At 35.3% G+C, this 20,659-nt stretch overlaps 1 protein-coding gene across 1 annotated transcript; it reads right to left on the bottom strand.

Annotated features, from left to right (window-relative positions):
• Window positions 1-1,700: 1,700 nt before the first annotated feature.
• Window positions 1,701-13,839, bottom strand: SLC7A9 (solute carrier family 7 member 9). The gene is made up of 13 exons (XM_048068847.2): window positions 13,709-13,839; window positions 12,414-12,539; window positions 11,263-11,410; window positions 10,040-10,282; window positions 9,347-9,472; window positions 8,922-9,021; window positions 7,560-7,604; window positions 7,117-7,240; window positions 5,290-5,393; window positions 4,358-4,454; window positions 3,313-3,462; window positions 2,532-2,706; window positions 1,701-1,943 (listed from the first exon to the last, which is right to left on the bottom strand). The coding sequence occupies exons 2-13, from the start codon at window positions 12,516-12,518 to the stop codon at window positions 1,879-1,881; spliced, it is 1,482 nt and encodes a 493-aa protein (XP_047924804.1). The 5' UTR covers window positions 12,519-12,539; window positions 13,709-13,839; the 3' UTR covers window positions 1,701-1,878.
• Window positions 13,840-20,659: the final 6,820 nt, after the last annotated feature.

Raw genomic sequence — 20,659 nt, 5'->3', positions numbered from 1 at the left:
AGTAAGGCAACCCTGTATCAGGTAAAAGCAGAAGCTGTTTTTAGCCCTATGTTCTTAGCAGGTGGCAAGAGCAAGTGTTTTAAGAACACTATAAAAAATGTAGCAGTAAACTCCAAGAATGTTCTCTTGGCCTCTAGCTATTCTTGACCAGGATCTTCATGAGGAAGAGGTTCTCTGTGGACTTTTTGCTTTGATTTGTTGCTTTATGAACCTCTGTCAACTTCTAACTCCTGTGCTAAGGAACTCAGTGGTGTAACATCTTCTGTGAAGAAAGTTTGTTCTGTGTTTTGAAGCTATCCATGCTCTGTCTGCTTGATGTCCTGCACAGAGATGTAGTTTGCTTTTCCCAGTTTATTAACACTTAAGACTCAGTCACCATTTTCATCCCTACCCCCCAGTCAGGTATGTTTTTCAACCTTCAAAATAGTAGTAGGTGGAGTCATTCATGGTACAAAAGTATTTTATTCCTTTGGTCCTTCCCTGAAGTTTATAGGTAACTTGTTTGAAGTGTTCTTGTAAACTGGGGGAGGGAGGAGTAGCACTAGTATTAGTGTGAGTGGGACAAAACACAGTATTTGGCAAGTAGATACTTCGTATGTAATGAGAATTACAATTTTGTTTTGCTGTCCATTCATTTCCTTTGTCATTCCAAAGTTTTTTGTTTGCCCTGACATGGAGATATATTTTCATGAATCTGACTATCACCAAAAAATCTCATTCAAATGACTCAGAACCCGTTGCTTTATATATATACCTTGGGGATTGCTCATCCAATGCAAAATGAAATATATGGGAACTTAAGTTTTATTAATTTCTTTGTAGTTGCAGTATGGTAGAAAAAGCTTCTTTAGTTGAATTGGCTAGGCTATAGTTAGTATGAACTTGTGTTCTTAAGCCAGTTGTTTAATATTCCTGTGTTATGTATTTAGAATGGATGTATTAAAAGTTATTGAGAGGACTTGTGCTTTCAGTATTCCAGTCTTTCTCAATTTAATCACTTTAAAATATTGACAAATGACTTGAGAAAATTACTTTCTTTATCCATTTGCTGTGAGGGAACATAGTAAGTATTGGAAGTTACCCAGAACCAGTTTCTAGGCCAGGGGAATTCAAAGCTGCTTAAATCTGTATGTGAATTTGGGATCTTTTTTTTTTAATTTTATTTTCATCAGCTACCAAATGGAACATTTATAGGATGATGTTATTTCTGTAAAGTCACATTCATGCTGAGGATAACTTCTGTTGCATTTGCTTTGTGTTCTTTACCTTGGATGGCAGTGGAGAAAACACATATACCTGAGAAATTAAGCCTTAACTGATGAACTTGCTTTAAAAAAAGAATCACTCTTCTCTTCAGGCAGGTGTGCTGTCCATTTTCACTTCACATTTCCTTAGTCTTCCAATTCTTTGATAGCTAGTGTTTGGTCTGAGAAACTGAGGATTAGAGTTAGTATGTTTTTACGTAATGTGTCTCCTGTTTTGTGTGACTTGTAGGTGATGCTGTAAATGATAGCTATTCTGTTCTTTCAGCACTACAAAAGAGGCATTTCAAACTACAAAAGAGGCATTCTGGCAGTGCTGCAGGTGAGTACCATTTTCATAATTGAAGTGCTCCTCTTGTTTAAGTAACATTAATGAAGAAAATAAGATAACCTTAACGTATTAGCAAGCAATGAAAAAGGCTCTGCTGTACCCTATAATCTGGCTCAGAAATCTTTTATTCTCATATTTAATAAACGTCAAGTACTAAGTAGTATTGCAAAAATAACACATGCCAGCATGAACATAGCAATTCAGAAAGTATAAATGCGCACCAACTAAATGGAATTTCCTTCAAAGATATAGCAAGTAAAAACACTCTAGTACATATAAAATATTTTATTCAGTAGTTTCCTCTGCTGGAACAACTTCCAAAAGCATCTGAAGGTGCATAGTGATGGGCTCTGAGAAGAAAATACATTGTTAGAACCTTGTTTTGAGAACAGTATTCAGATTAATACTATTTTTCTGAGTTAGAGAAATGTCCTTCTAAGCAGTTGTTTCTTTTCTGTATTTGCATCTCAAAAACAAATAAATAAGAGGTGGGAAATAAAAACAATCTTAAGATCCAGGCCAGTATATTTTGAGATTTCTAGTCTTGCTCTTCATAGAGTACACTGCTTCTAATTGCATGATTAGATTATACATAATAATTTGGGAGGGGGGGAGGCAGACATAATGGATTTTCTTAATGTCTGTAGAACTATTAATTCTGTCCTCTGCAGCTGGTTCTACTTTCCACTTTGGAAATACTTGCATATCAGTTTTACCTTGAGAGATGAATGAAGAGTTCCTTCTGAGACTATGCAAGACGGCTTTATGCACACAGTGAGCTTTGCTAATGTCATCTGTCTGGAAAACTGCCTCCCTCCCTGTTTCCCCCAGCATATAATTTAAATTGCAATGGACAATATAATGAGCTTTTTTGGGGTAGTTGCTTTAAAGTTTAGTGATGTTCTATTGAATTTGCAAACGGTCTGTAGTATACTTACTTGATATTTTCTGGGGCCAGCTGAATTTAAAATGAACAAAAAGTACATAAAATATGAGTCCACTAAGTATAAATAAAACACAGTACAAATATGCCAGTTCAGGTGCACTGATGATTGGTAGCAGTACCAGTAAAATGGAGATTAATGTCACAATGACTGGAATGACAATGGGTATCTGCAAGATAAAGATAAATAAAAAAATAAGTAAAAGCACAATCATTTAGCTAATTGTTTTACTGTTCTTACAGAAGTTGCGTATGTGAAACATAGTTTCATTGTCTTAAGATGTTTTTCCTTTTAAAATTTCAGAAATTAGATGGCACAATTGCGAAAGTAGGAAGAAATAGATGGGAAAAAGTTTTCTGTTGAATTGTTAATAAAGGTATCTGTCTTTATTGCAAATAGCAATGTAGTAATTCATATACAGTTTAATGAATGACCTGACTCCAGTACAGTGAAGTTTGGATCTATCTCCAGGTACTCTTTCAGTGGTAGTCTGCTGACTGTAGTTCCCCATCCCTGAAAATCTGCCACAGTTTCTGCCCATCATCTGTGTGAGTGAAAATAAACATTGCCTGGGCTTTTCCCAGTCTTTGAGCTTTGTCATAGTGCAAAACTTGAACATAAAAAAAAAAAACACAAATAAATGGCTAGATTTCAGGTAAGGGGGGTGGTGAGGAACCTCTACTTAAGGATGTTCAAATATTCAGAGTTTCAGGATGAGTTCATGTTTTAGTATTTATGGAAGTGGAGGAAAAGTCACGCTGAATGCTGAACTTACCCGGATTGGTCTGTTGACTTCCTTTCTTGTAAACCTCATAACAATGAGTGCAAACACAGTTAAACCATAAAATATCCAGACTGCAAAACTGAAGTAGTTTATAAGTGTGTCAATGTCACCAGGGATAATATAAATAATAGCAATGGCACCCTAAAAATGGAAACAAAAATTAGTATTAGTGAAGTTTAACCTTATTTTATGTGTATATATTTATAGCTTATGTGTAGGTATGAGTGTATGTTTAGGGTATTCAGAACATAATTTGTGCGTGCTTTTGCTTAAACATCCGGGCGCAAGTGAATTGCAGTACATTTAAAGATAGTATCTGTAGCCTGTCAATGTGTGTTTGCTTTTCTGTGCAGCATGAATTCTATTTTAAGTTAAAACACTTAATCTTGTATATGTTAATCCATTTTGTTGTTGACTGACTATCTAGAAGGAAGAGATAATATATTTATTTATAATAATGTTAATTATTATTAATATATTTAATATATTCAATGTTATTTAATTATAATAATATATTAATTTTTTTGGTTGTTGACTCTGGGAGTGGACAGAGCAAGAATTTTGACTCTACCTGGTTTTACGTTGACATAAAAAGGTAAAACACAAAAAAATAAAAATATGGTCTAGTTTTATTTTAAAATATATTTATTAAATGTGTAGAATTTTTTTTTTAATGAAAATATGTAAATGCATCCTTACAGGGAAGAAATAGAGTAGGAAATATTTCATAGGCATCTTGTGAAATAAAGGATTTGCCTAACACTAATAATTTATTTTTTTATTTTTTGGTTTTCATGCTATGGATTCTTAAAATTTTGATTTGAAAATTCAGTTCTGGAATGAAACTTTTCGAATTAAGAAGTTGTTTTCATTGTATAGTCCTTGCTCCTAATACATGTTCAGGATATATGTTTATATACAGATAGTAATCTCACAAAGATACAAAGACATGTCAAAGCTGCTGGTAAGAAATTTTGAAAGCATGTATTAAGATCTTTTTGTAAGTAATTTCTCTGAACTTAGAATGTATACTTACATAAAATATGATAGCAGGTGCTGGTGTTAAACGCTTAACACTAATGTAAGACAGCACCTTTAGCATGTGCCCTTCACGACCTGCTACATAAACAAGTCTGACAAAACAAAAACAAGGCAAACTAGTTAGTGTGGCACCTAAAGTTCAAGTGGTGTTATATTTTAACACCGCCCACCCCCCTCTCCCCCCCCCCCCCCCCAAAAAAAAAAGTTTTCAAATGTGTTTTATTATGTGTCTACATCTGACTAGAGTTTTCTTTACACCGCTATTTCCTTTAGTGTACGATGGGATTTAAAGAATATTGCACTAAACTGAAATTGTGGAAATAACCAATGTTAACGCACAGAAATTGAAACTAATTCTGTTTTCAGAATCATTAGTTTGTACATTTAACTAAAATTGTTTTTGGAAGAAGATGCTATCTTTTAATTTAAAAAAAAATCCTTTTTAATTTTTTTCCATATTAAATAGCTACCTGTACAACCTTCTGTCAAAAAAGTCTGTACAGCCCTATCATATTCAGATAGATCTTACTGTTAATAATAAATAGAAGTGTTGAACAATTGATAGAAAGGAATGGCTTTTCCTTCCAGTTCTTATCTTGACTGTTATTGGTGAGTTATGTTCTTACTCTTATTTTTTTGTTTAATGACAAGCTTTAAAATTGGCCAGCAAAAAAAAAAAAGGAAAAAAACACTTTCATGCCATATCTACTTTCAAATGAGAATCTTATTTTCTGATTTTTCAAACCTGTATAGCCTCTGCTTCTTTTTGCAAAATAAACTATAGCTAGATTTGTAAGTACTTGTTAATTACTTTGTACATTTAGATCATAAGTATGTCGATATCTTTGTGTCTAAATACAAAAATATAGATATACATTTTTCACCCTTAAAAAAATTAATTTTAAGTTACTTAGAATGAGAGCTTACCTGCCTGCAGTAAAACATGTCCCATTGGCAGATCCAATTGTAGAAAAGGCCACAAAGAGAGGTACTATCCAAGAGGCTGGATAAAGAATTCTATCTCCAAATGTCTGGGATATGGGATTAAAATGAATGGTTTTTGTCATTTTAACTGCTATTTGGTATATTCAGAAATGTTGGCACCTCTTTAAAAATACAATAAATACGTATCTAATGTATCTTATCAGTAAAATATTTGTTGTATATTTTGCTATTCAAGGATACTTGGCCAAATGAAGACCTGAATTAATTCATGAAACACACTATAAAGAAGAGTGGAATATTGTCTTGAATGAAACAAAACCACTTAAATTGCTTAAGACACCTGGTTTGTGGATGTCTGCCAAAGAATAGATATGATTACCACAGAGCATGGTGCATACACAAGGTGATTCCAGTGCAAGTAGAAAGAATAACAGTAGTAATGAAGGCATGCAACCTAGGCCTTGTCATGGGTGAGCAGGTGAGGGACACACTTGCCAAGTTCTTTCACTACACTTTGATTTTTACCTGTGCCGTGGTATGTTAATTGTTACTGCAAGGTGAATTGGAACTAATGTAGGTACGTTGATCTGCTGTAACTGAATTTTAATTAAAACTGACAGGTAGATTTTGGATTTTCAGTTGAGTAAGTCAAGCATATTGAGTTCTACTTTTGCACGAACTTAACATCAGTTAACTTTACCTGGTAGCAGCACACTCATCAGCACCAAGCAGGAAAGCTCTTTACAGATGTATAGACCTCTTTATATGGAGCACTCTGCTTATTTTGCTATTTGCTGTGCCCCTTTTGTGCTGCCCAGTAGCAGTTGGATTTTCTTTTAATTTAGTCTGATCGCTTTAGAGATAGCTGATGTGTGCTGTTCACAGATGTTAAGCTTAGTGGTACAACGAAGAGAAGCAGTTCTTTATCGACATACAACTTAGTATACAGTTTTGCACCTCTTGGTGCAAAGAAAGAGGATGAAATACATCAAAATTCTACATTTTAAAATCTTTTTTTTAATTTTGAGATTAAGTATTTCTACATATAGTGAATGCACTGTAACACAGTGAAGAGGTACATGTATGCATGTGTGCATGTCACATGCTGTTTGTTTTCCCCTGGAACTTTCATAAGGAGAAATTGCTACAAGCTCTCTGAACAATGATTTGGGAGACAGATGTCCCCTGGAAAATGTACTGAGTGGAACTGAAGGGACAGATGAGTTTATATAAATTTCTCAAATGTGAAGAATAATCTTTAATGATTTTTTTCCATAATAGTATGTCTTCCAATGAAGTAAAGAGGATAGTTCTCAGTTTAGTTAAGATAAAAGCAAAAATGAGGAGGTGAATTACAGACCACTTGCTGTTATCTCCAGAATGGCAAAACTTGATTTGTTATTTTGCATGTGTTTATTTCTCAGAAATACTGGAATCACTGTCAAGGGCAAAGCAGTAGTCAGATACTATTTTTCCTTCCATTCTTTCAATGCCTATGGAAAACAGTCAACCGCTGAGCTGTGGTGTTCACAAAATGTTACCTAAAGACTGCATTACTTCTGCTTGCTTTTTTTTTTCTTGGGGTCTGATGGAGCAGTTTAAATTAGGCACTACTGAAATGAATTTTGGATTCAGAAATGACAGATAATGGGGAAAAATCAAGGTGAGACTGGCAGTTTAGAAATAAATTGTATCTTAAAACTTAGAGATTGCTTTTTACATTTTTTTTTTTTTTTTTTTTTTACTGCTCAGGATGCTTTAATACCCATGGTTTTCTTTAGATGGTTTATTACAAATAAAGTGGCTTACCACAGCAACTGCCTGGGACTGTAGGAGTTCTGTTGAAGTCATTACGGTGAAATATGCAATGTTTATCAGAACGTAACAAATTGTAACCAAGGGGATTCCAATAATTATAGATAGTGGTAGATTTCTAAGGAATGCAAAAGTAAGACTCCATCAGCATTGCTGTATCACTGGCAATATTACCCTAATAAACTGTGGACTCTTACTATCCCCCATATACTCTAGAGGTATGTGTATATTTCTTTACTGTAGAGAAACAGAAAACAGGATTTTAAAAAAATAATAATCACAAATTTACGAAACCCAGAATACGTACTAATAGCTCTCTTTCTGTTAGTGCTTAAGCTTTCAGTAAGCATTCCTTTGAAAGTTAAGCCAAAATACATGCTTGCTTTTACAATTTCTTTTTTTGTCATTAGTAATACTACTTTTCTATGTAGTTTTACCTGTAAGGATTTTTAAGTTCTTCTGTGATGTAATTGAGTTGATTCCTGGAAGGAAAAACATTAAAACAATGTTTGTAACAGTCATATGTAATGTGTTATAAGGTTAGGTGTTATTTCTTTTTTCTGTGTGCCTTTGTAGTTTAGAAAAAAAAAAAAAAAAGGTAATACTGCAGAACAGAAAACTGTGAAATTGTGAGCTGCTTCTTCCGAATGTAAGCCTGAAGTAACTAATTTTTCCTCCTTAAAGTTTTGATGCATCTTACATTTTTAGAAGTACCTCTGTGTTTTTTTGAATTAAGATTCTTAGCTCTTGGATAAAATATCCCTGAATAAGCAAAAACTTGGTGGACATTTGTTTCAAATTTACAAGATTGCTTTTGAGCTTCGAGCTTTGCAAGATCTAATATTTTTCAAATAAAGGCACTAGTTGACTGTATCCATTGCAAGGAGTCAAAAATGTCTGAAACAGGAGATGTTCATGTCTAAGCTGAGAGACTCAAGCTTGGAATAAAACCTGGAAGAATAATCCATTTGTCTTACGCATCGTAATAGGACTTGCTTTGCTGTAAGTAAAGATTTGTATTCTTAATTCCTTTAAAAATATGGATCTATTTGCAAAACTTGAAAGTATGAACATTTAAGAATAGCATTAATGGATCAGAGCTTGATCTTGAATTTGTCCCAAGAGAGAGCCAGACCAGTTCACATTCCTGTTAGTTTCAGGAACTGATGTATGTAAAATATTTTCAGGACTGTAGCAGAGACATTGATATTCCTCCAGTAAGTTTAGTTTAAGAAAGTAATAGTGGAAAGCAGCCTTCGGATACTGAATATAAATGTTGTATGTAGATCATAAATGTAAACCTCCAACCTTCCATATTTGTGAGTATTTTCAAATGTATTTTCTTTGGTCTAACACAATGGATAAACAGATGAGAAGGTTTACAATGGGAAGCTTCTCAGGGAGGGAGAATTCAGTGTTCTTTTGTACTAGTCAAACGACACTACGTATTTCACAAAACATGGGCTTTGATGGGGGTAACCTGTGCAGAGTCTAGGAACGATATATATTTTTTTTTTTGCCTAATGGAATTACTTTTTATATCTTCCTCATTGTCGCAGTATCTAAGCACCTTCAGCAGCCCTTTCAGGATCCACTATAGAATCTTTCCTAATAAACAGTAACCTGAGGTTTTGTTCTTTTACCAAGCTAGTGTTCTTTTTCCAGAATTCATTAAGAGATTCTTTATAACAAGTCAGATGTTAACTTTCTTAGATCATATCTTTGAGTTCTACAGGGAGAGAGTAAACCAGTTAAAGGCTGTTAAACTATAACCGTTAACACTAGTAAAGATACCTTACCATCCATCGTACGCCCAGAGTCCATTATAGAATGCCAGACCAATAGAGCTAACAGAAATTTTACTGTCCTTGAAAGAATCTTTAAAGTTTTCAGTTTTTCCTGCAAATAAAACATAGATTACTGTCAAATGTTGAAATTAATCCCTTTAATTGCCACTAAATGAAGAAATATTCCAATGTCTGTTTAATATTTTGAAACATTCTGCTGTTGAAGATCAGTTTATACGAATTTTTATGAACCGATAAGTAGTGTTGAATTTCCTACCCCCTTCCTCTAAAATAAGTAGTACCGTAAGGAGTTCCAATGAGATGTGGAACTCAACACTGAATAAAGAGAGCCTTATTGTTGTGCTGTTTTTGTTGGGGAAATTTTTAAATGGTCAACAGAAACTAAAATAATTGCACGTTAATGTATATTTAATTACCTTGCGCAAGGAGAACAATTCCACTTACAATAATGATTGTGACAATGATCATTTTAGCAGCCGTGAGAAGATTCTGGAGATAACTTCCCAGCTTCACGCTCAGTGAATTCACTATTGTAATTACCACTAGAAGAAAGAAATTCATATTTCTCTTGTTAAATTTGTCAGAACTGAAAGAAAAGTTGACTTCTAAAACATTTTTCCCTTATTCACTGTACTGCTTTTTCCTTCCAAGATGTTCACATATACATAGTTGTTTTTTTTTAACATAGTATGTTTGGATGACTTAAAATTGTGAGGAAAAATTGTTTCTGAATTAGATGTGTACCATTAACAACAACAAAAAAATAGTAATTGTACAGCATTCTGATGAATACAGAAATATCTCTGAACTTCTTCCTTTTCTGCTGCACATAAGCATTCTATGCAGCTGTATTTTTCTTGGTAAAGAAAGGAAACCCAAGCTAGGAGCAAACCCATCGTTCTGTCCTTTTCTGTATGGAGTTAGTTATTGTGGGAAAGACTCTCTGTTTCCCGAAGTTCTGTTCCTTTCAGCGTAGGGTTGCTTTCTGATGTCATCATAAAGATCAATGTGCTCAAGTCCTACTATGCTATGTGTTCACTGATAGGGCTGAACAGAAATTGCTATGCAATTATGGAACTTGTCACTTTACAAGAACAAAGAAGTCTTACCAATGGCAGCTGCTGCAAGACACTTGATGACAACTGGGGGTGGATCACAACCTGGATAAAAAGGAGCTGATGCATATTCTGCAAAGCTGAGACAAATGATTGCAAAAGAGCTGGGCTTTGTGACAAGTAAGCTTGTCCAAGAAAACAAAAATGCTGGAATTGGGCCAAATGCTTCCATGAGGTAAGGATATTCTCCTCCTGATTTTGTGATCATTGTACCAAGCTCAGCAAAACAAAGTGCCCCTGAAAACAAGAAATGTGCCTGTTACTGGCTGTTTGGTTTATGCACTTTTCAAACTATGATTAGAACAAAATAGTGCTTTTTCATAGGTAGCAAAATTACAGAACTGGATATGTAAATATATCATTAATTTTTCCATGTTTGAGTACTGTACATGCTAAATTTTAATTACATGCAAGTAGTTGTGTAAATGTGGGGAAAAAATATACTGAAACTGTTAAGTTACAATCCAGAATTTACTATTACCTTTGTTTAAGACTTCAGCCGTTGAAGTATGAATGTCCTGATTTCTTAAGAAACCAACGCTTCCAGCAAAGGTCCAAATGAGAACTGCGCTGGCTGACCTACCTTTTAGAAACTTAACGTGGAAAAACTAAGTTTGCTGCACAATTTTGAATTAAAATGCCACTGTAATTCAAAGCTGATCTTAGTAGACACTTGTAGTTTTATTGCTGTAGCTGCTCAAAAAATACTTTTTGTATGATTTGTAGCTGACACAATGCACAAAATTCCTTTTTGTGTTTTACTATTTGAAATACTTGGGAGGTGCTTAGCGTTAATTTTTTGGGTGATAAAATTAGATTTGGGGGATTGGACTAGATGATCTTTCAAGGTCCCTTCCAATCCCTAACATTCTGTGATTCTGTGATTTGTGCAGCTGTAGAAAAATGTTAAATACCAGCCCTGACCCAGCAAACTTTCGTGTGCTATTTTGCCTGTGATTTAAGTAGAAAAGTACTCTCTTTATTACAGTTAGTTTTAGTTTTGCTTACTTTATCCACTTGCTTTAAAAATGAACTGAAAATGATCATTACAGTTTTAAAAGCTTAGTCTATTGTTTATGAACAGCACATACTTAGTACATTCATCAGGGTATGACTAGTTTTGGTCTAAGTGTCATTACCTAATTTGTGAAATGAATGGTATGCAGTAAATAAAAATATTTAAACAAAGATCCACACTTTGTTGATTCTTTGTTTACCTAGTGTTGCAAGAACTCCACAGGCTGCCCAGATGATTAAACAAGGACCCACGGCTCCAGCATTGGCAAGTACTGATTTTGGAGAAACAAAGATACCTGAGCCAATAATTGTACCAACAATCATACAGATTCCACTGATCAGGCCCACCTTGAAATAAAAGGAGACATTTTGGTAAAGTAACTTCTAATATCTTAATTTATCACTAATTAGCCTTCAACATAAAGTTTCTACGAACTAATAAATGATGAAATTTTGTTTCTAAAATGTATACAAATACTGCGCCATACTCCTGCTGTTTCCAGAAGCCATTACTTGTATTTTGCCTGATTGCGTATTTGCTTTACTATACTATCCTTTGGACTATCCATTTTCTTTAAGCAGTTGTTTCTCCTTGCTTCAGGTATTTGTCTACAGAAATTAGTTTGATATTGATAAGTGGTTAAAAGATCATGTTCTTCTGACATTGTAGTGACTTACATGTTACATGAATCTACTAAAACTTAGGCATCTCCTGCTAAAAAAACACCGGCATGGGCAGCTTAAATTTTCCTTTTAAGTCATGGCTAGTCTGATAACATCAGTATTTTGACAGTCTGCGTTCTTGACACCAAACTGAAACTACAGAGAGTGTCTTTTTCCAGGTTACCTAAACTGAAAGAGAAATTACAGTTCTCTCTATGAGGCTTGTCAGGGACAAAAGAAGTGGCTTTTTTTTGTTGTTGTCGTAAAAACATCTGTAATTTTTTGGAGGAGAAAAATTACCAGTTTTCTTTCTGTACCACTAGCTGTTTTATAGAAATAAACACGTTTTCAGAAGCAGTGAGCTAACAACTCTGTTTAGACTGAGAAGTTTATGTGGAGTTTGTGAAATTTATGAAGTTATGCTCTCTTGAGCAATTTTGAAATTATCAAACATAAGACTTCAATATTATATGTTCTCACTTCTTAATTGTGTTTGCGCCCCAGCAATTTCCTAGTAATTAGCCATTTCTTAAAATGTAAATCAGCCACACTATGAAGATAAATCAATGCAAATTTGGATACAACTTCAACTTTTTTGTGATGATGCCTTTACACAGATGTGTCCCAACTGTCTCCCTCTGACAGCCCCTCACACGTGTATTGGAGGAGGGTGGGTGTTGGTGTTTACCTGCTTTTGTAGGTTCATAGTTTGGGGTTCTTGACTCTGAATGGATTGTCCATCCTCTTTTCTGCTGTCCTGTCCTTTTCTTTTCCTCAAGCTTTCTTCACCCATTTGGCTTATTTTTTGAAATATCTAAAGAAATTATTAAAAAAAAAAAAAAGGCATATTTTACTGATGTGTGCTTGAGTTTTGCTGGTATATATGCTCTAAAATAGCATACTTAAATACTGTCAGAAAATACAAAAATGCACACATGCAATACACAGGCAAAGGTCTTCCATCTAACTACCTCCTCGGAGATTAAATGAAAGAGGTGGTAGGTGTACTTTACCTCATCCATCAGACTTCCTGTAGATTTCCTGACTCACCTGGCAGTGGATGTCCTTACACCTTATGCCTCAGGTTACAGTTGAGAGAATCTCATTACTGGAACAAGCTAGGTTTTATAGCTAGTCTCTCCTTTGAATTCCTCAAGGGGTCCAGACAGATTTAATCTTCCACCCAGAAACTAGCCTGTTTTCTTATCTAGAAGACATTCTTTCTGATCTTTGTTAAATTAGGCCTTGTCCCACTTCCTTGGAGATGCAAGTATGTTAGACCAAGTGTCATCTCCTGTAATTGTCTAATTAGCAGCTCTTTTCCTCAGAAGGGTTACTGTTCTTCTTGTTGACTCAGGGTGAATGTCTTTTACTGAACATTATATTCTGTTTAGAATTAGAATGGAAACAGTTTGGATTTAGAAATTCAAGTTTATATCTGTGAATTATTTTTTTCTTGAGAATTTTGCTAATTTGCCACAGTATTTGAATTAAATGCTACCTGAGATTGTGATGGAAACAATTTGTAATAGGTTAAGTCCTGATTCTCAAAAGTTTATTCCGTCTACCTCCTCAGATCTTCCATCTGCAGTTGTTAAAATCTGAATGTTGCAAATTGTTTTGTAGTTATACAAACAGCAATTCAGGAATGCCTCATGTGTAGGCAACTTAGTGTCTAATAATCCTTGGCTTTTTTGTAGCATTTTGAATTAACAGAACATCTATCTTTAGTACTGATGGTCTTAAGAAACATTTCTGCTATAAACAGATCTGTTTTATGTTTTGAGTTAAAGATTCAAAAAAAGAAAATCATCATGAACCCAACTTACGATTCAAGCTACAATAGAAAATTGTCCGTGTAAGGAATGCAGGGCTTGGGTCACTGAATTCTATTACAGCTTTGAGCCCAACTTCTCTCTTTAAAGTCTTTTATCTAGAATATGTTTTAATCACCATCTGAGAGTAATTCATACTTTCACTTACCTTACTTATTTATATTTGTTTAGTGTAATTCAGGCTTCAGGGATCTCTGTATCGCGTGTTTCTTTATTTCTTCCGTTAGATTTACCAGCCAGTTAGAGAGCAAGACATGTCCATGTCTGAAACCAGAATACGCAGAAGCAACAGCAGCTTAAGTACAGAGGTTATAAAAGGTAATCATTAAACCCATTCTCAGCCAAGAAGCTTTGAGATGGGAACCACAGGTAAACCAATAGTCCAATTAGTTTATCTTTAAAAACAAAAAGTCTTTGTTCCATTTGTAAGAAAGTTTGTCCAGTACCTAAGTATTTTATTATGTAGTGAGAGTGAACCATAATTGGAGCATATTTTGATTTTATGTCAAGCTATTTCTAATTTAGAAACACTGTGGAAAGATAACGTTGAAATAAGGTGCATTAAAGACATCTGTCCAGATGTTAACTGCATCCTATAAAAATAGTTGATGTTTTTTATCTTGAGGAGGTAGAGAAGTGTGAGCAGAAATCTTCACTTTGTTTTTCATTAACCTGAAAGCACTTGAGTGGGCAGCTTATGTTCCCTTCACATGCAGTTCCAATTATTTTTTCATTTTTGTAAATGTTTAGAAATCTTGCATTACTGGAAAAATGACATTCTTTACTTCTATACAGTTGTATATCCAGGAAAAAGCTGCAGTCATCTTCAGTGCTGAGTGCTTTAATTCCTGCTAGTCATCCCTAAAATATTTGCAAAAAAATCTTAGTTATGTTTCACTTCATTATTTTTGGTAATGCAAGCAGTAAGTCTTAATCAACCTGATGAAATCAAGCTTCAGCTGACTTAAAAAAAAAAAAAAAAAAAAAAGTAACCATCTACTGTTAAAAACTAAAAAGTGTGCTGGTATTAGTAAGGTTAAGATGTGTTAAGATTTTTATCTTGTTAAGAATGATAGTACGGGATTGGAAATAAGCCCGTATTGTTGGACTTATGTGTCAACAAAACAGATGAAGTCTTGATATTATCTATATATTACTCCTTCATTGACGTCGTCTATATATTACTCATTCATTTAACACAGTGACCAACAATAACCTATGGAATGCAAAAAGCAAGCTACCAGTCTGTCCTGTTTATATCCTGGCATGTTGTGATGTCTTTTTTTCTTCTTTCTAATCTTCTGTTTAAGCATGCAGGCTTGATCAGTAGGAACTCCTGTTGATTTCAAATGTTAATGTAAATCTGTGACTAAAAATGAACTCTTCAACCAGTGTAAGATTGTTTCACGTTTTCTTATTTGCCATATTTTGTTCTGGTTAAGCCAAACTGCTGTATCAGTCTTTCTGCAAGACTGAGATTGCAAAGTGATGTCAGTACTGAAACTAAAACCAAAGCTGCATTTTTACAGCTCTCACTGTCTTATTTTTTTTCCTCCATTTTTCGTCTTTAATTCTTGCAGAAATTAGGATTAAGCTTCAAGAGAAGCTTGTCCATTCAACAAAATTGTTCAGAAACTATCATCTGAATGACGGTCAGATAAAAATGTTTTTGTTTTTTTTTTTTCCCAACAGAAAAAGAGATTATTAAAATAGTCTGAATTCAAGCATATTAAAAGCCAGATAGCAGGAATTTTCACCTTCTTCTGCGTCTCTTACAAGGACTTCAAAAGTATTTTTCATGGTAATCGTGGTATAGGACTAAGTAAATTGATGTTTCTATATCTGTTGATTGCAGATGCCTAATTTGGTATCAAATATTACATAATGTAATTGTGTTCTCTAGGCTTGATTATTTTGAAATTAAGATACATAATTTTGCCACTCCTGTTTTTCCAGAAGTGCCATGCAGACTATTGAAATAGCTAATGTAAAAAGAAAAAACACTTTTTTGGGGTTGGGGAGCAATATCATATATGTTGCTAATTTTTCCACTCAAAGTGAAGTATATACCTTTCACATCAACTGCAGCCTAGAATTTCCAGACCAGCAAAAAAGGAAATGTACAAATCCTTATGTAGTTTTGATGGAAAGATAATGGAATATGTCATCTTTACTTCCATGTTAAGCAAAGTTTTACTTAAGATTATTTTTTCTTCTAGAATTTTTAACTAAGCAGCCAATTACTTGAGTCAACCTAGAATTTGTATTTGTAAAGTTTTCATTTGTTGAATGGAGGTCTTAAATTTCTGCCAATAGCTTGACCTTAATTAGCCTTTGTTTCCTTATAAAAATCAAGATGTTTTGTTTGAGGGATTAATTCTGGGATGCTATAGGCTTGTTTAAGGACTTGGAATTTTACCAGCAATCCTTCTTTTCCTGAGCCACTCAAGAAAAAAAAAAAAAAAACCAACGGACATTGAGTTCAAGGATTCTCCTGGTGTTTATTTTTTTCTTCATGGACAAGAGAAATTATGTTTTACAGCCATGGGAGAAGATTCCTTCCCTCTCAAATGCATATGTAGATGAAGAGATCAAAGAGTTCAAATTCCAAGGGGCTACAGAAGCAAACACTCTCTAGGCCAGTCCTGTCTGAACAGTGTAGTTTGAACCTTTTCAAATAGTGTTTACCAATTATATCATAAAAAGTAATTTTCAACTTTAATTCAGGAAATAACAAGAACATGGTGTATAAATACAGCTTTTATTATCATCAGTCACTAATAATAAAGGTTAATGTTTGTTAGGGTTGGTATTTATTGCTTGCAGTAATGCACAGATTCTGCTTTGGACTGACAATACTTATGCAAATGGTAACAACTGTTCTGACTTGCAGGTTTTACTTGGAGCTTAGCAGTATCTCAAAATGGGTACTTTCCATTCTAACCTTGCTACCTAACAGGTTACTTAATTTTTATCAGAGGAATGGTGTGTTTACTTGCACTTGCTCTTCTTTGAATCCTACCATTAACAGATGTGCTTTAAGAAGGTATTTCACTCCTGCCATCCTGCAGGCATGCTGCGAGTGGAATGTAAGAAAACAGTCTTTCTGAACAGCTGTGTCAACTGGGTTGTGCTAACATTGGCAAGATCTTTGCATCTTGTGGCAGTCAGCTGCACTGGCTGTCCATAGAGCTCTGTGCTTTGCGCTTGCAGCTAGAACACCTCTGCTATCACACCCGTGTTCTGGCTGCTGCTGCTGAGCAGTGCTGGCACAGCATCAAGGCTGTCCCTCCAATTCCTGCCTCTGGGAAGGCCATTAGGCTGGGCATGGGCAAGAGATGGGGAGAGGACACAGCCGAGACAGCTGACCTAAACTGACCAAAGGAATATTCCATAGTGTATGAGGTTCTGCTGAGCAATAAAAGCGGTGGGGGACTGGGGGGTGGGGGGTGAACTCCTGTTAGGTTGTCAGGAAAGCATCTGCCTTCCCAAGAAATTGCTATGTGCATTGAAGCCCTGCTTCCTAAGAAGTAGCTGAACATAGCTTGCTGATGGAACTGGAGAATAATTTTTATTCCTCCTTTTGCTTCTGCGCAGCCTTTGCTTTTTTTCCCCCCTTCATTGACCTGTTCCTTATCTCAACCCACGAGCTTTCTTTTTCATCATATTTTGTCCTTCATTGTTCTGTTGAGGAGGGGGAGTGAGAGCAGCGTGGTGGAGCTTAGCTGCCCATTGGTTCTTAAACCCCCACGTCAAGGGAAAGATTAGATGAGTACATAGCTCCTAATGCCCATAGTGTATATATATATTTGAAATACCAGTGTCTTTTTCCCTTTCCCTTTTCTAGTTCTTGTTAGCAGTATATTTGGTTTGACCCCTATGACAAAAAAGTAGAGAAAAAATAAGGCTTGTTGGAAAGGTCTTTAGGTTTGCTAACGATAGATCTGCCTCAACATATTTTTGATTAATATAAAGCCTTTTTTATTATGTACATAAGCACAGTAAGTACAAGAGATTTCATAAACTTGTAAATGCTGGGTGTGTCATTCTGTCCAGAAGAACATGAAAAACCAAGGAGTCTTTTTTCAAGGATATTCTAAAGGTGTTTTGACATCCTCTGAAGAAAACTGAGTCTGACAGGATCAAACTAGGTTTTTCAGAGCATTCAAACTTTTATCTATGTTTCAGAGCCAGGTCAGAATTAGCGAGTTCCCTAATACGAAGATGCCTCCTCTTCTTTTTCTGTTTGAGGAAAACAAAACCTCATCTTGGTCTGCTTTTCAGGTCTAAGATTCAGGCTGGATTCCACTGGTGTTCTTTCAGGAAGGGAGGGGTTACTAAATGCCACTTAGCTTTGGATGAAATGAGAAATTATTACAGTAGGGTGTGACGCTATTTTCTGGCGTCTTATGTTCTTGCAGAAAACATTGCAAGGCACTTTATGAATGTGTTAGATCAGAATTTAACTGCCCCATACCAATTTTTGTTAACAGGGTGTCTTTGAGCCGTTAACTGTATTTAAAATATTTCCTTAGGGGTTGGAATTAACTGAATTAACTGAATAGTGAGGAAAGAAGTTGTTGTGATTTAACCTGGCAGGCAGCTCAGCACCAACAGCCATTTTCTTCCCTGTCCCAGCAGGACGGGGGAGAGAATTGGATAAAAAAGTAAAAGCTTGTGGGTTCTGATAAAGACAGTCTAATAGGATAGAAAAGGAAGAGGAATAATAATGGTAATAGTAATAATAATAATACGTACAAAGCAAGCAATGCACAATGCAATTGCTCACCACCCACTGACTGATGCCCAGGCTGTCCCCAAGCAGCAGTCATCCCCACCCCAGCCACCACCCCATGTAATTTTTCAGGTGGACATCATGCGTTATGGAGCATCCCTTTGGTCACTTTGAGTCAGCTGTCCTGGCTCTGTCCTGTCCCAGCTCCGTATGCACCCCCAGCCTCCCCACGAGGAGGGTGGTGTGAGAAGCTTAATTGTCTTTGACTTAGTGTAAGCGCTGCTCTGCAGCAATTGAAACGTCAGCGTGTTATCACTGTTATTTTCATCCCAAATCCAAAACACAGCACCATACCAGCTACTAGGAGGAAAATTAACTCTATCCTAGCTGAAACAAGGACAGAGTTCTGCAAGGCTTTTTCAGTTGTTTGGATCCTCCCTGCAGACTGACCTTGATTCTGTGTGGTAAAGGAAAGAAGAAAAAGCTGTGTTATATCTGTATAAACCTATTATATTTTTGTTTTTTTTTTTTTGGCTTGTTTTGTTTCCTGTGACAATGAAAAATCACAGGACTCTTGAGATACCATGTATCAGTCTATTTAGTACAGAAACATCTGGAGAATTGCCTTTTTTTTTTTTGTGAGAAAATGAAGTTAGACTGATGACCATAGAATGATAAGTAGGTGATCTCTTCATGCTAAAAGAGTGGCTTGTAAGAGTAAAGAATTTACTTGCAATCCTGTGCAAGGAGCCTTATGTTCTCAGTGACCTTAGTGATTGTTTACTCTTGCTAGAAGACTGTATGAAACCCGTCATCTAGATCAAGCTAATAGTTCTTCCAAGAGATTTAAAAATAAGCTAACACATTTTAAAACAAGCAAGTTAATCTTCTTCCTGTGTTCCAAGAAGCTGTAAATTAAACTTATTCCTCAGTGAATTCTTCCTCTTCTTGGTGTGAAGGCTGTTGTAGCCATACTTGTGGTCAGTATGCGAAGAGGTGCAGCATGCATCATTTACTCTAAATATTCTTCTATATGCATGTAATTCCTATTCTAATAAATTAATTAAAGTTAATTCGAAGAGAATTAAGTAAAACACACAAAATGTTCAGTATTTATGGAACAGTGATGAAGTATGCCTGTACTAAGCAGAGATAATGTTAACTGTGATCTACAGAGCAGCTCATTCACAAATACCTGCTTTTTGTTTTAATTAGGGCAATCTAAAAATTTAGTTGTTAGCACTAATTATTGTGTGATGCATACTGTTGCGTATGGTTATATGGAGTGCCGTACAAGTTTTGAGCCTGAAAAGTATATGGAGGCAAGTGAGCTAACTCAATTCTGGAGCATTTCCAAACTTTTGAGTAATTTTAAATAATGGAGGTACAAGTAAACTTTTATATGTCCGGATTTAAATGCTGATCAGATGTCAGCCAATAGTACCATAGAGAAAAAAATGTTCATTCAGTTTCTTGTTGACTGTTAAGGAATAATTAAGAATGAAAATGAAAGACTAATAGTTGATCCGCAGTAAGCATTTGGTAAGGAGGCACTTCCTTCTAGAGGTAGTTACCCACATCGACTTTTATATGTGAAACGATGCTTTTCAGACACTCTAAGCCTTTCCAATATTTGTCTTCTAAATTATTGTTTAGTTGGATTATGGATTAATTTTAGACTGTTTCTATGTGACATAGCATTTTTAGAGCTGTTTGAGTTCTTCAGTCTGCTTGCGTGTTCCTGATGTGCAGTTCTGCACTGAGAGATGAATACGCATTAAGAGATGGTGTATTTTGTCAGGCAGTCTATTGCTTATGTTCTTGAATTTCACCCTATAGGTCTGAGTACCTATAAACCATGGTTTTTAATGGATCTTACTCTGAGTATGCTCAGCCATGTGCTCCTACTGCTGTAGGGAAGGCTCTTTCTGATACTTTGTCCTTGGTAGGTAAACACCATTTTTCTGCTGTCATTGTGATGGTGTGAGATGCTTGACACAGAACAAATGCAAGTCTCTCAAACCTACATCGTAAAACCATGCAAAAGACACATTATTTTGTTTCCAAGATCCTATTTTGTTTACTTAATTTTTCTCCTGGTATCTTATATCACAGTGAATTATGGGACTAGAATCAGAATCACAGAATCATCTAGGTTGGAAGAGACCTCCAAGATCACCGAGTCCAACCTCTGACCTAACACTAACAAGTCCTCCACTAAACCATATCACTAAGCTCTACATCTAAACGTCTTTTAAAGACCTCCAGGGATGGTGACTCAACCACTTCCCTGGGCAGCCTATTCCAATGTCTAACAACCATTTCAGTAAAGAAATTCTTCCTAATATCCAACCTAAACCTCCC

The sequence above is a fragment of the Anser cygnoides genome, chromosome 12 (assembly GCF_040182565.1).
Source record: "Anser cygnoides isolate HZ-2024a breed goose chromosome 12, Taihu_goose_T2T_genome, whole genome shotgun sequence".
Classification (NCBI taxonomy): Eukaryota; Metazoa; Chordata; class Aves; order Anseriformes; family Anatidae; genus Anser; species Anser cygnoides.
Note: the sequence above shows the minus strand (reverse complement) of the source record. Positions and strands in the feature narration are given on the sequence as shown.

Bases quoted from the DNA above. Each gene is read 5' to 3' on its own strand.
- SLC7A9 (XM_048068847.2), bottom strand. From the start codon at position 12,518: ATGGGTGAAGAAAGCTTGAGGAAAAGAAAAGGACAGGACAGCAGAAAA. The intron at 11,411-12,413 runs GTAAACACCAAC...TTTTATTTCAAG, and splicing joins CTATGAACCTACAAAAGCAG to GTGGGCCTGATCAGTGGAAT. The intron at 3,463-4,357 runs GTAAGTATACAT...TTCCATTTTTAG, and splicing joins CACCTGCTATCATATTTTAT to GGTGCCATTGCTATTATTTA.